The 15519-nt window shown below is 26.2% G+C and overlaps 2 protein-coding genes across 4 annotated transcripts; both read left to right on the forward strand.

Annotated features, from left to right (window-relative positions):
- Window positions 1–1295: 1295 nt before the first annotated feature.
- LOC107163722 (esterase FE4-like) lies at window positions 1296–6676 on the forward strand. Of its 3 annotated transcripts, none has more exons than XM_089226867.1 (9): window positions 1296–1440; window positions 2790–2858; window positions 3151–3339; window positions 3491–3764; window positions 3889–4271; window positions 4699–4864; window positions 5254–5441; window positions 5532–5800; window positions 6334–6676. In XM_089226867.1, the coding sequence occupies exons 2-9, from the start codon at window positions 2838–2840 to the stop codon at window positions 6482–6484; spliced, it is 1641 nt and encodes a 546-aa protein (XP_089082993.1). In that variant the 5' UTR covers window positions 1296–1440; window positions 2790–2837; the 3' UTR covers window positions 6485–6676. The 3 variants fall into 3 exon arrangements, with proteins under 3 accessions (XP_089082993.1, XP_089082992.1, XP_089082994.1); XM_089226866.1 differs by having other exon boundaries at window positions 1319–1697; XM_089226868.1 differs by lacking the exon at window positions 1296–1440 and adding an exon at window positions 2560–2676.
- Window positions 6677–9727: 3051 nt separating this feature from the next.
- On the forward strand, window positions 9728–15471 carry LOC149055931 (juvenile hormone esterase-like). Its single transcript, XM_089226204.1, has 8 exons — window positions 9728–10184; window positions 11749–11934; window positions 12003–12273; window positions 12451–12836; window positions 12986–13151; window positions 13310–13491; window positions 13565–13833; window positions 14316–15471. The coding sequence occupies exons 1-8, from the start codon at window positions 10152–10154 to the stop codon at window positions 14533–14535; spliced, it is 1713 nt and encodes a 570-aa protein (XP_089082330.1). The 5' UTR covers window positions 9728–10151; the 3' UTR covers window positions 14536–15471.
- The last annotated feature ends 48 nt before the right edge of the window (window positions 15472–15519 follow it).

Consider the following 15519-nt stretch of genomic DNA (forward strand, 5'->3'; position numbering starts at 1 on the left):
CGGCAATGTTCAAATTATCTTAGATAAAAATTCATAAAAGTTTTTCTTTTTAATTCTATGATTTAAGAATTTAATACCAGACTCATAATATATTTTTACAATAGCAGTTGAAAAATAAAAGAAATATATATGAATAATTTTTTTTTAAAAGCATTTAAATTTTAATTTTGACAACATACGTAAAAATCACGAAAATTTATAAATTATTTTATGCTAGAAATTCATAAAAATTTTTCTTTTTAAATCTAAGATATGAACATTTTTAATAATCTATAATATATCCTAGACAGATAACCCGTTTCCGTTCAGAATCGTTTTTCGTTGAAAATGATACCTATCATTCCATTCAAATTTATACTACAGTCAGAGGTCCACCCCACCCCCTAATGTACAGCAGAGCGATAATATAAATTTAATTATAATATAACCCACTTACCCGCTTTTTACATATATAATAACCTGTAATTTTAATGTAACGATATTTTTGAACTCCTGGGCACGAGTTCTCTCAGTGAGGCCCAGTATTCATATGCAATTATAAAATAAAAATTAATTAATTAATATTATATATATATATATATATAAACTATAATTGTTATTTATATTAAAAATAATAAATAATAATCTAATCATATTAGTGGCGTGTTGTGAGTAAATATTTATCGACCTATACTCCATACGATTTATTTATTATATATATATATATATATATATATAATTGTTCGTTAATCAATTTTTCTATTATCAGAATTATTTTATACATTCAAAACAAAAACTGTTTTTTTTTCTTAAATTACTAATTTTATAATTGTTATATCTAAGATGTACAGACCTATTTGATATTTAATTAATTCAAGCATTACGATATGCAAATATTACAATCATAATATTATTTAATGAAAATTATATTTGATACATTTTATGGGAAATTCCCAAGTTGTGTAAAATGCACTTTTAGAATGTACCTTTACTTTTTACATCTAATAAATACTGTTAGTTATATACCTGATCATGTTCTTTTAAAGTTTGATAATAGGTCTAAGGTCGATTGTAAATTATTTTTGTTTCTTATACTAAAGCTAACAATTAACAACAAAGTTTTCTATGTTTCGTGTGGGTCAAAGAGAGAAAACAAATAGTTTGCTGATATCTTCTTATGAAATAAATTTAAGGGGTACGTACTTGTACTTGATGAACAGTTACACACAAAGATAAGATAATATTTTATTAATATTGTTAGACGTTCTCTGTCTAATAATCAATCATTTAAATTTGCATAACATGGCAAATTGGTACACTAAAAACTTCGCTGATAAGTAAAATAAATTTCTCTGACAAAAGTGTGATGGTTTTCAGGTTTTGAAGTATTACTTCAGTCTTTAGTAATACGGCAGTCTAGTTTGTTATTTCTACAGAAATTGTGCGTTATTCAATTAATAAGTATGTATTAATTGAATACCTACGTCTTAAAGCTTTTACATTTGGTTTGTTATTTCATACATCGAATGAGATCGGTGAAACTCATCATCATCCGATTTTCGACTTTAGACAGAGTATATTCTGATGTACATAAAATAATAATGTTTATTAAAATATTCAAGCAATATTAATTTAATGTATTTGTATCTGTAAAAAATCCATGATACCATTGGTATCTAGTTCATTGAAATCATTTAATTTAAAAACACCTATTACAGGTAATATATATATGTATATATATAATATTTTATTAATTCAATTAACTTAGTAAATATTATATTATGTAAAATGTAATATTCATTAATACTTTTTAATTTATTTGAAATAAATATTATATTTTTTTATTTATATTTACTACTATAATGTTTGAATTTTTAAGTAAATTTGTACTATAATGAAAATAATGATTTAATTAATACTAGATTTGTATTTTTAGAATAATTGATGTAACAAACCTGTACATAAGATATAGTATTTTAAAGTTACTTGTACTTGTACAGACTTTCTAATAATTCTTAATATAAATATAAAATGTCTACTATAGTAAAAATATGTACCTACATTGTACAATGTATATTTAATTCATGATTTTGTTTTATCACGTTATATGATTTAATTGTATAATTGTTTATACCACTGATCTAACGTTAATCCAATGTAATACGATTTGAGTATTGTTTATTAACTATTTTGAAAATTAAGTTGCTTCTTTAATAGATGTGTTACATATTCTAACTTAATGAGTAGGTACTTACTGGTTTAATAAAACTGATAAAAAAAGTAGTGTACAAATTGTGTATAGGCACAATACATCAGTAAAAATTGATTGTTAATCGGTGATAGTATTCTTGGAATATTCAAATGTATTGCTGTTTTTATAGCTTATGAATTATGATAATAACAATTTTCTGTTTAGGTTTATGTATTTTTTTCATAATTAGGTAGGTCTATGTTGATAATATTAAATGTATAAGTCACGTATCAAACCTCAACGTTTTACTTTAATACTTTATTTTGTTGTATTCAAAATTATATAGATGTTATTTATTTGTACAATAATATTATGGAGCTAAAATTGACAAAGACTTACCAATCGGGATAGATAAATTAATGCCTAAAAATGTTAAACTTAAATTAATAACTTAAAAATTTTTAAAAACATTATGATTTTTTGGGGAAAATAAATATGTGCATAAGGTTGTAAATAATTATAATATTTAATAGAATAATATATATATTTTTTATTATGATAAAAATATTACTTAATTATTTAATGAATCAATCAAAAAATTATAATTTTTATGTTTTAGAAAACAATTTAAAGAAATACATTTTTTTGTTCCAAGCAACAGAAAAAAATGCACAGGAATAATATTATGGTTCGTATATTTTTTAATATGTATATCTAAAACAATTTGTATTTTTTAAACAGAGGCAGGTCAAGTTTATTTTACTCATTGTAATGTATTTATTATTATAATAATAAAACAAAATTTAATTGAAATTGATTATTGAAATTTCGGGAATTTATATAGAATATAGAATATAGAATTTATTCCTACTATCAAGCAGGTACTTTGCATATTTAAAAATACGTCTCTGTTTTAATTACCATATGAATACATTATACATCAAAATATAAATAAACCTAATAATTTGTTAATATTTCAGTTTATTATAAAATGGACTTTTATTACGGTTACGTTGTACTTAGATTTGGTGGATTGTATATCACAGGAGTTGAAAATAACTAAAGGTGTAATTAAAGGGCAAATTTTGAAATCTCGAAATGGGCGGTCTTATTATTCTTATACCGGAATACCATATGCAAAACCACCACTTGGAGAGCTCAGGTTTAAGGTATATAATATAATATTATTAGGCTAAAAACCTGTGTTGTCGAAGCCTTAATAAACTTAAAAAAAAAAAAATATAATTTTATAAACATGATCATCGTTTGACTTAAATAAACATTTTTATACAATTTTATTATTATATTTTTATAATTCAGGTCCCAGTACCGGTAGAACCGTGGGACGGCATATTGGATGCTACGAAAGAATCAAATATATGTATTCAACAGGGAAGTACGGACGGCCAGGAAGACTGTTTGTATTTAAATGTGTATTCTCCAAAAACGAATGAAAAATTGTTACCAGTAATGTTTTGGATTCACGGAGGAGGATTTACTTGGGGCCACAGTAGGTCTGGTCTATACGGGCCAGATTATCTTATGGACAAGGACGTGATATTAGTTACAATAAACTATAGACTTGGTATATTCGGTTAGTATTTTAAACGTTTTTCAATACTGAACGAGTATTGTAGTTTCTAAATTTTTCCCATGATTGTTATAATATTGTAAATGTAAAATAGAAATAAAATAAACGTCTCGTTAAAATTGCTTAGGATTTCTCAGCACTGAAGATGATGTAATACCGGGCAACTACGGTGTAAAAGATCAAGTTGCTGCATTACGTTGGGTGCAGGAAAACATAGTGCATTTTAACGGCGATCCTAATCGAGTGACGATTTCCGGTGGAAGTGCGGGTGGTGCCAGCACAGGATACCATATGTTGTCACCGATGAGTAAAGGTCTTTTTCATAAAGCCATACTTCAAAGTGGTGCACCGGTTTGTAAATGGGCAATTTTACCTCCTGGATTTCCTCGTAAACGCGCCCATGCAGTGGCAACTATTTCAGGATGTAATTTCGATACTTCCGAAGACATATTGCAATGTTTAAGACAAGTTCCAGCTCAACATTTGATAGATATTCATACTAAATTATTCGTATGTTATTTGTTTTAACAAATAGTTTTTAAAAAAAAGTGTTTGATAAATTTCACTTGAGACGCTCCTGTTTAAGACGCTCTTTTGAGCTGATTTCTCGAAGAACGTTTTAAGCGAATTTAACTATATTAAGAAAAAAGTGAAATGTGGTTAAATATATAGAGTATAATTTACTTAATATGATTTAAAAATAGATTAATGTGTCAAAAAATCTATAGATCATTTGACGTTAGTGGTAATGTATTTCAACTTGGCAAAGTACGTCAATAAGTCTTTGGAAATTTTGTTTGATTTGATTTGAAATTAGTATACAGTGGTATTTAGATTAATCTCAAATTGTTGAAAAAAATGTTGAAAAATATGAATTTTAGATAATTAATTTAAAATTTATTTTTTAATGTTTTAACTGTTAAAAAAATCTTTTTAGACTTGGATTAATCAGCCTTTTATTTTATTCAATCCTGTGGTTGAAAACTGTAATTCTGGTCAAGAAGCATTTCTTTGTCATCATCCAGTATATGACTTTCATCAAGAATCGTTCGTACCCGCTATTGTTGGTTTAAATTCAGCCGAAGGAGGGTTGTTTGTTGCCGGTGAGTTAAATTGAAACTAATACAGTGAATTTCTCTATAACGGAATCGCATGGGACCAAACATTTTTCCGTTATTAATAGTTTTCCATCATAGAGAGGTAGAAATCGCATATATTATTTGCACTGAGACTATTGGCATTTTCCGTTTAATAGAGGGTCGTCATCTGTAATCACATTTATTAAATAGGTACTTGAATGAAATTTTAAATTTGCTGACCCATAATACTAAAAAAATAAAGATTTGATAAGATAAAAAAATCGTTCGGAATTATTTGGTCTAATAGAATATTGTATTAAACATTGATGATTCATGTAATATATAATATATATTTTAGTAGAATTTATAAAAATAATAATAACACTTAATTAAATAAAATTTTATTTCCACAGCTCTGTACAACGATACGTCATTAATTCATCCAGAACTTCGTACGGACTTTAGTCGTTTGATATCGATAATGTTGAATTATAATTATTACACAGAACCTGAGAACATTAACGAAATTGGAGAAAAAGTGCTTGAAAAATATTTCCCATCTGGAGGTATGGATGATCATACGCATGTTAATGCTGTTAAAGTAGGTACAATATAATCAATAATATATTTAAGACCTAAAATTACTTTATTACCATTCTATATAGTTAATCGATTTATTTCTGTAATTTAGATGTTCACCGATTCAGGTTTTACAGAATGCATTCTTGATATGGCATATAAATTGTCATCTCCTGTGTATAGTTATTTGTATAACTATCAAAATGAATTTTCTTATAATAAAGCATTTGGTTCATGTGAGAGACCCTTAGGAGTCACTCACGGCGATGAACTAAATAGTATTTTCAAAATGAATAGCTTAAATTCAGATGATTTAAACGCAAAAGATCTCGAAGTTTCAAATTTAATTATTAATATTTGGTATAAATTCATTACATCTGAGTAAGTATATTTACATGAATTTTAATGTTAATTTTTTTTTTAACTCGATATTTTAAATCTAAAATTATTTAAAATTATTGTAATTATAATTGTTAATTAGATAAAATAACTTGGTCCCAAAAAAAAAAAAAATAACTAGTTTTGGGCAGAGCCTATTTGCGCCAAAATACAAAAGGTATGATTTTATATAACAAATAGATTGTATCCAAAACGGAATAAATATTTTTTAGCGCAAATGGGCGATGTCTAATTAGAAAGTTGGTACGTGCAACTTACAAATATATAATTAACAATATACATATTATGTACAACATATTACATATCTATCCACCTATGAATAACTATTACATAATATATTAAACTATTAAATTACTACTTTATTAAACCTACTTACCTACTACTTTATAAATCATTTAAATCTATTTAGTATGCCTATTTAAATTGTGTTTAACTTCTGATGCTTTTTAATAGTTTTGGTGTGTATATTAGTTTTGTATAGTGAACTTACTACTATATTTTTTATTTTTTTACAGTAATCCTACCATTGATGGATCAGAAAATGGTTTACCTTGGCCTAAATTTACAGAACTAGACCAATCAATGATTCTATTTAATTCAAATCATCCCAGTCTTATTCAAAATCCGTGTATGGATGCCTATGAATTTTGGAAAAAACTTATATAATTTTATAAGAAAACACTTTTTTTTATATAGTATAGCGTGTTTAAGGTACTTTTAAGTCATCAAATTGATATTTTAATTTAAATTAAATACAATCAATTTGTTTTATGACTTTGTTGAAAAAGTATCGTAAGTCAATGGAAATTCATCTGCAGTTATTAAAGAAAATAATAATAGATATCTATAAGAAATTAATTGAATATTTTTTTTATCAAATTATATAAATATATTACGCACGGGTAGGCAGGGATATTTGTTTTAATCTAAAATGTTCATTTAACAACCTATTACATATTTACGTTATATAATAAGGTGTGGTGTTACTCGGTGGTTGGCCTCAGTCACTTATTAAGTGTTCTGAGGTCAAGCGTCAGCTGGTATCGCTAATTCCAGGATGGATAACCACCTGAATTTTCAGTGACGAATTCTTACCTCACACACACGTGTTCCTCAATCAACCGTTACCTCCTCACAAAATGCTAATGCCCCATAGTTGCCAATAATTAAGATAAATGAAGAAAAAAACTGTATAATGAATAATACTCGAAATTAAACTTTGTAAAAGTGAATTTGCTTTTAAATATCATAAACATCTAATATTGATCCTGTACAGAATTTCACCGTAAAATTTCACCAAATGTTGAATTTGAAAAACATTTTCAATATATGATATAGGTAGTTTTCAATGAATAATATTAAGCTATTTAAAGACAGTATTTGAAATTTACAAATTTTATTTTAGATTCTGGGCGGAGCGATGTATGTATTGATTTTACCATGATGTGTGTTTTAATTTTATTTTTTTTGTGTCTGTCATCACGTTTTGGAGTAGTAAAAGTGCTTCGATTTTCGACTTCAGTACTTCGTTCGATCATAAATCTAGTTGATACTTTGGGGGGTCAAAAAGTAAAATATTTAGTTAATATTTTTCTAAATAATCGGGATAAACAAACTAAAAATTAAGGGAAAAACGGGAAATTTTACACACAATCAATTTTGGTTTTTGATGTAACATTAAAAAAAACGACCATAGAAATTTTCACCGAATGTTTATATAATTATATTCATATATAATATCATTGAATTCAAATTTAATTCCATCCATTACAGTAACCCACTTGTAACTTACTGTACAGCAGAGTGACATCCACTTTTCCGCTTTTTTTATTTTTGGCACTCGGTTTTTTAAATTGGTATTTATAAATCAGTATCTGTTTTTCAGAAATTTACCGCATGGTAACATCTTTGCGTTTTATATGCAATTATTTTAGACTATATTTGCTTAATGATATTAAATACCTGAAGTTGAAGGTCATGGGTTTTTAACGAATATGTGGATTGGTATATCTAATAAAATGCATTAGGAAGTGTACACGTTGTGGTCGCTGTTGTTTTTAAAATTAATATCGATAAAAATGTAGTTTTTGGGTAGAAGAAGCTTGAAAACGTAATGTTAAAATTATCTTAGATCGAAATTCATAAAAGTTTTTCTTTTATATTTAAGATTTGAAATTTTTTAATAATCTATAATATATCCTAAACAGATAAACCGTCTCCGCTCAGAATCGTTTTTCGTATACAATAATATAATATCATTGGATTCAAATTTAATTCCATCCATTACAGTAACCCACTTGTAACCTACTGTACAGCATAGTGACATCCACGACCTTTTATTACTTTTAATTTAGTGGTAGTTATTACTACCTATCACTAACACAAAATTAAAAGTTCACCATAATCTAATAAAACAACCTGTATTCAGTTTGTATTTAAGAAAATCCATCATATACAGAGTACCATCCTGTGTACATTTCTTAAGCAATTTGTATTGAATATCTATTGCAAAAGTTTACATTGGCTTTGACAAATAAAGTAAGTGTTTCTATAGTTTAAACTGATAAAAAAAATATTATATAGAAAAAAATATTCATAATATATTTTTATTATAAAAATAATGGGTAATAAAGAAGAATTTTATTTTTATTTGTCCAGTCTATCTGATAAATTCAGACGTTTAAGTAAACTATTTGAAAATATTTGTTCAACATCAATTTCTATTAATTGTTCTTTTCTTTATTTATATTGATTATAGCTAATCCGTATATGTAAATTGTATATACGGCTAATTCATTTCTTATATATACATCCTTGCTTATTAGTTTATTATTCTTGACATTTGATAAATATAAAACAACAACAATATAACCATAAAACTGGCAAGCGGGGACTCTAACTCATTAGTCATTACCCTCCCCCGTCTGCCCACATTCACAGGTTCTTTCTTACAATGTTGGTACTCGATAATGTATAGCAAGATATGGGAGAAACACAACAGTTCATATTATATTAATATAATGTCTATAATATTGATAAAGATGTAGAATATAGTTGTAAATTTTTTCGATTGGTTTAAAAAAGTTTTTTTCTAGATAACAATGTTTAATGCATTTTCAAAACGATAAATTTAAAGAATCATGTCTCTTTTTAATTTTTTCAGTTTAAATACCTATGATTTATAAATATATAAACATCAAAATTGTATAATAGTTCAAAAATATGTATTTATTCAATACAATGTACTATATTATAGTAGTATTGTTATTGCTTTATTTGTTATCATAATTTTTTTTTAAGTATTTCTACTGAACTGATGCTGATTAGGTTTGGTGAAAAAGTTTTTTTTCTAGTATTTAAAATTATTTTACTACATAGAAATATTTATATATAGTTAATATTTAGGAATATCTAATGTGTTATATGCATAATTATATTTTATAATGCTTCATAATTCATAGTTTTGTTACAACTTGGGTATTGAAATAATTTGAAAACAATATCAGTATTTTAACATATTGTATATCATTTTCACCTAATCGAGAACTGTTGACCTTGTTTGAAGTATATGTTTACATAATAATATGTAATCTACATACTATAATTATAAAGATTAGATTATTAGATTTTTTTACTCTTTATAATATGCATTTATAGGTAGCTTAGTAGTTATATAAGTTATAAGTACATGTCCATTTATACAATAATAAAATGCAATGTATTGAAAAATTATTTAGAATATTTTTTATTGATTACTACACATATTCACACAATTTACCTACTATTTTATGTTAACTTAATTTTACTCACATTTCTCATTTTGGCATTTCCTATATACGCATAACAATAAAAAGTAGTTTATTATTTTGAATTTAAGTGTTTTTGTTATATATGTATGACGTATGTATATAAAAAACGATAGTTTAAATTAAAATAAATAAATTTAAATTTTAAGTATAATATGGTCATTATGCTCATACAATATTTGACACAATATGACATGATTTCACCTTTCTATTCTGCCTAACTGTTTATTTTACATTAAAAATTGTATTGTACAAGTAAAGTTTATTCAAAATACATAAGTAATTTTCTCTATATCCTGTTCAGCGAAAGAACATATCATGAGCCAACGAAAATATGTTCTTCTTCTTATCCCCACGCGGCATTTTGCCATAGACCAAACCATGGTGTCGATGGTACTATGGTAGCGTGACGCAGGGGGAATGTTTAGAACCAACGTGTTCTCTCGTTGAACAGAGTATAGTTAATTAATATTCATTATAATATAATGATGTTTAGTTAGTTACATTTTTATACGTAGCCGACTATAATGTATTTCTCGAGAACGTGGACATTAAATCAGGTAAAATTATATATGTTACTTTAAAAATAAATTAATGATGACTAAAAATAATTATAATCTACATCTGAGTTTGTAATATTTTTAGATAGTTAAAGGGATGGTATATTGAAAAATCAATATTTTGTTTTCATCAAAAAGATTTTTGCTCGAATTTAAGAAAAAATAATATTTTTTATTGCCTTTTGTAGATGCTTATGTAATAAATAATTTAACCCATTTTCCATAAATTTGAAATTTAAATCAATAAATTAAAATACTAAGTACCTTATCCAATAATATTGTTTAATGAAACAATTACATTAACAAATATTGTATTAAATAAATTTATAAATACATATTTTTGAACTATTATACTATTATAATGTTTACATATTTATAACTTATAAGTATTTAAATTGAGTAAAAAGAGACATGATTATTCAAATTGACCGTATTGAAAATGCATCAAACATTGTAATCTAGAAAAAAACTTTTTTAAACCAATCAAAAAAATTTACAAGTATATTCTACATCTTTATCAATTAAAGACATTATATTAATATAATATATGGACTGCTGAGTGTCTCCTTGCTACAGATTGTTGAGGGAGTGATAGTCAATACCTGTGAATGTGGGCAGGGTGGAGAGGGTAACGAGTTAAAGCCTCCACTTTCTCGTTTTATGATTACGAGTATATTGTTGTTGTTTTATATTTATCAAATCGCACGTACATAGTAAACTAGTAAGAAAGGACGTATATACAATAATCGAATTAGCCGTATATACATATATGAATTAGTTATAATCAATATAAATAAAAAAAAGAACAATTAACAGAAATTTATGTTGAACAAATATTTTCAAATAGTTCACTTGAACGTCTGAAATTATCATATAGATGGGACAAAATAAAAATAAAATTCTTCTTTATTGCCAATTATTTTTATTATATAAATATATTTTTTTGTGTAGGTATTTCTTAATATTATATTATATATTTATATTTTTTTATTAGTTTGAACTATAGAAACACTTAATTTATTTGTCAAAGCTAATATTGTGAGTTGAGACAACTAAAAGTTATTAATCCCGGGGCCCTATTGAAAAATCCTGCGTACTACAGTGTTTCGGAACCTAAAGAGTGCATAATTGTGTAGGTATATGTTCTCTTTCTAAAAATGTTGTAATCTTTGTTATTAAACTTCTACTCTCTATCTCTCTATATTAATGCGTACCTATAGAAAGTTTTAAGTTGTACATTATTTCTCTAGAAATATTGGTCCCTGTCTCTCTTTTAGTTATCACTATATTTTAAGGAGTAAAATATATACAGGCATTTGGGTCCATTTTTTTAAGGTCTATGATATATATTCTGCATTTATTGAAACTGATTAATATTTTATTTTATATTCTTTTAAATCCTCGTTGAATACTCGATATGGCCATATAGGTATAAAATGACATTGTGACCGTTTAAAAATAATACAATATATATTAGGTATGTGCATTGCACTATACATGGTTATTTTCAATATACAATAAAAATATTTGAATATTCATTGAGATGTTTTTATTTAACACAAAGGTGCGAGAAAAGCTTTTGTACGCCTTGATAATATTATTTTTGAGTCCGGCATTTTGCAAAGTAGAAGTAAAAATTACTAAAGGAATTTTAAATGGTCGAATTTTAAAATCTAGAAATGAACGGCCTTATTATTCATTCACTGGTATACCGTATGCAAAACCACCTGTTGGAGAACTTCGATTTGAGGTGGGTACCTCGCCCATTAATCGTTATAATATTACGGTACCAATGTAATATATATTACAATATCGTAGGCTCCAGAACCAGTCGATCCATGGGATGGTATATTAGATGCCACTAAAAATTCAAATGCTTGTGTCCAAAAATCTGAAGTTAATAGCAGTGAAGATTGTTTGTATTTAAATGTATACACACCAAGTACTGATGGCGATTTTCCTGTTATGTTTTGGATTCACGGAGGTGCGTTTTATTTGGGACACAGTAATCCGGATATGTTCGGTCCGGATTATTTTATGGATTCAAATGTAGTCTTGGTCTCGGTTAATTTTAGACTAGGCGTATTAGGTGAGTTACATATAATTGTATAAGTTAGTTAGTTACATTCGTTTATTAGTATATGTATATGATGGTATATAGTATTATTTTAATATTATTACTGTTATAAATTATAACAGTAATAATATTAATTATAACCTATAATTATATAATGGTATGAATATACTATAAATTTATCCGCAATAGGTTTTTTGAGTTCCGAAGACGATGTTATACCCGGCAACTATGGAATGAAAGATCAAGTTGAGGCATTGCGGTGGGTCCAAGAAAACATTGTTAAATTTGGCGGTGATCCCGGAAAAGTGACGATTTTCGGCGGGAGCTCTGGTGGAGCTAGTACCGGTTATCACATGTTATCACAGATGAGTAAAGGTCTATTCCACAAAGCCATTCTTCAAAGTGGCACTCCATTATGTCGTTGGAGTACGTCTCTACCGGGTATAGCGCGTGGTCGAAGTAAAATCATTTTGCGTTTAGCTGGATGTGATGGAAACTCATCTTCTAAATATATATTGAGATGTCTCAAGACATTGCCGGAAAGTTTTTTCAGTGACGTTTATGATAAACTTCGAGTAAGAAAATTTAATTACGTTTGGTTTTTCATAAAAAAAAAAATCATTTGAAAATTAATAACTTTATATTATTAAACCTACCGAAATTGTTAGTAAATATAACTCGGCTTTAAGTAATTATATTTTCTTCGACATATAATATAATATAGGAATGGCACTCGTTTCCTACTGTATTGTTTTCGCCGGTAGTGGAGCAGTGTGGCTCGGGCAAAGAAGCGTTTCTCTGCCGTCATCAGTTAAAGGAGTTCAGACAAGAGTCATTCGTCCCGGCCATTATCGGACTAAACTCAGCTGAAGGCGGAATGATAGTTTCTTGTAAGTTGTTATAAATTGGTGCCCAGAAATTGAATATTGTCAGTGGCAGCATTTTTAAAAAGTGATGAGTTACCATCGTAAAAAAAAAATTGTCAATTATGTGTGGGATTTGTTTGATTTACAATCTTATCTAAAGTAACAATACATATTTGTTCTAGCTTTATACAACGACACGTCTCTTCGATACCCAGAATTGTATACGGATTTTAATCGTTTATTATCGATAATACTGTCACATCAGCATTTCACAAACGATTTGGATGAAATTGGTGAAAAAGTACTCAAGAAATATTTTCCAATTGGAAAAATCGGAGATCATTCGCATTTAAAAACTGTTGAAGTAATATTTATAAGACTTTTGAGTTTGTTCTTTATTGAATAAGTTTTCAAAATTAAATATATTGATGTTTTAGATGATTACCGATGGTCGTTATCTTCATGGCATATTTGACATGGCTCTTAAGTTGGTGTCACCGGTGTATTTTTATTTATACGATTACCAAAACGAATTTTCTTATAATACTTTATATGGTAAATGTAATAAAAAGTTAGGAATCACTCACGGCGACGAGTTGACTAGTCTATTCAAATCGGACTCTATAAATCCTAAAAAAATTAATTTGAAAGACACTGCTGTTTCAAAGCTTATGGTTGATGTTTGGACGAAATTCGCAACAGCAGAGTTAGTATGGATACATTTAAAAAGTCAAATTAAAATACACAAAATTATTAGAAACAACTACCTTTTAAATTGTACATGCAATTAAATTTTCTTTTTTTTTTAAATGATCTTATTTAGTTTTTTATGTCAGCTACAATTTTGTTCTAAAGCTTATAATTATTAAAAATTATTCAGTTAAATAAAAAAAATGTTCTAGGTTTAGTTCGAAAATGATTCAGTTAAGGATGTACATAATGGCGGTGTACCTATTGAATATTTCATAGTTTACGCACTTGTTATTATTCATATTTGTATATATATATATAAAAAGTGTTTAGAAAATAATGATATTACCCTAACTTGTTTATTGACAATGGTTTTTCAGATCAAAATATATTAATATTGAATGTGTTTCAATATAAAATAATATGTTACTTTTAACAAATAATATAAATATAAAATTGCCTAATATATTAATTACATTATGTTAAACAATATTTCAGATCACTTACCATTGATGGGACAGTAAATGGTCCACCTTGGCCAATGTTTAATTCACAGAGGCCATTAATACTTCACATACATTCAGATAATCCAGATATCATACAAAATCCATTTGAAGAAAAGTATACTTTTTGGAATAGTTTGCCTCTCCTTTCTAATTTCGAGAAAGCAATTTCTAAAAATAGGTTTCCACCAGATCAAATTAAAAATGAGTTGTAATTATATCGAATTTAGTGTTGTTTTGTAATAAATTAATATTAGTACATTTGTATTTTATAATTATGTAAAAGTTAAAATTAACTTTTTTTGTGAATTATTATGTGATTTTCTTAATTTAAATTAATTAATTTTATTACTTTTGTACAAAAAACATATATCTTTAATACTATTTATTAATTATTTAAACTTTAATTTAATTATTTGAGGATATATGTGATTTCAATTCAATGCACTATTCTTTTGTTAGAAATAATAATAAAACGCTGGTAAGTGGATGTCACTCTGCTGTACATTAGGTTACTGTGATGAATGGTATTACTTTTAAATTTTATAGCTATAAAAGTTAAGCGTTTCATACATTTTTAACAACTAGAGAACTTACACATTTTCAATTAAATACATTTTGTTAAAATTTGAACTTTAAATTGTAATAAAAAAAACGTGTCTATGTATTTTTAATATTTTCTAACTGCTATTATATTAACTTATGGAACCATGTATTACATTTTCAAGTTTTTTGACACAATGAATAAAATTGTATTATAGAATAAAAAACTAAAAACAGAAAATTTTAAATGTCTATAAATAACTTAAAATTTTTTGAAATACTCGTATTTTGAAAATTGTATCAAGAATTGAAAATGCCAGTCCAATGAAAATTGCATGTATCTACAGTAATTTAGAATCTAAAATTAAATCTATTATTAGTCCAATTAAACATTGAAAAAATATCTTGTTAATATCTATATTTTTACTGTTGAACTATTAAAATATTAAAATAATTTATTTGTAATTATTATTATAATTCCAAAACAATGCAAATAGTTAAGCTAATTATCATACAAAAAATGTGAGAGAACTCGTGTAAAAAAATCAACTGACACGTATAGTTATGTAACATTGTTTTGGTTTGAGAAATAAATCCAAAAACTTAATTATTTTTATCAAATTATTTCTAGTTAGGTAGTCAACATTTATTATAAT

This window comes from Diuraphis noxia, unplaced genomic scaffold (genome assembly GCF_037042655.1).
Source record: "Diuraphis noxia isolate RWA-SAM2 unplaced genomic scaffold, SU_Dnox_SAM2 contig0004, whole genome shotgun sequence".
NCBI lineage: Eukaryota > Metazoa > Arthropoda > Insecta > Hemiptera > Aphididae > Diuraphis > Diuraphis noxia.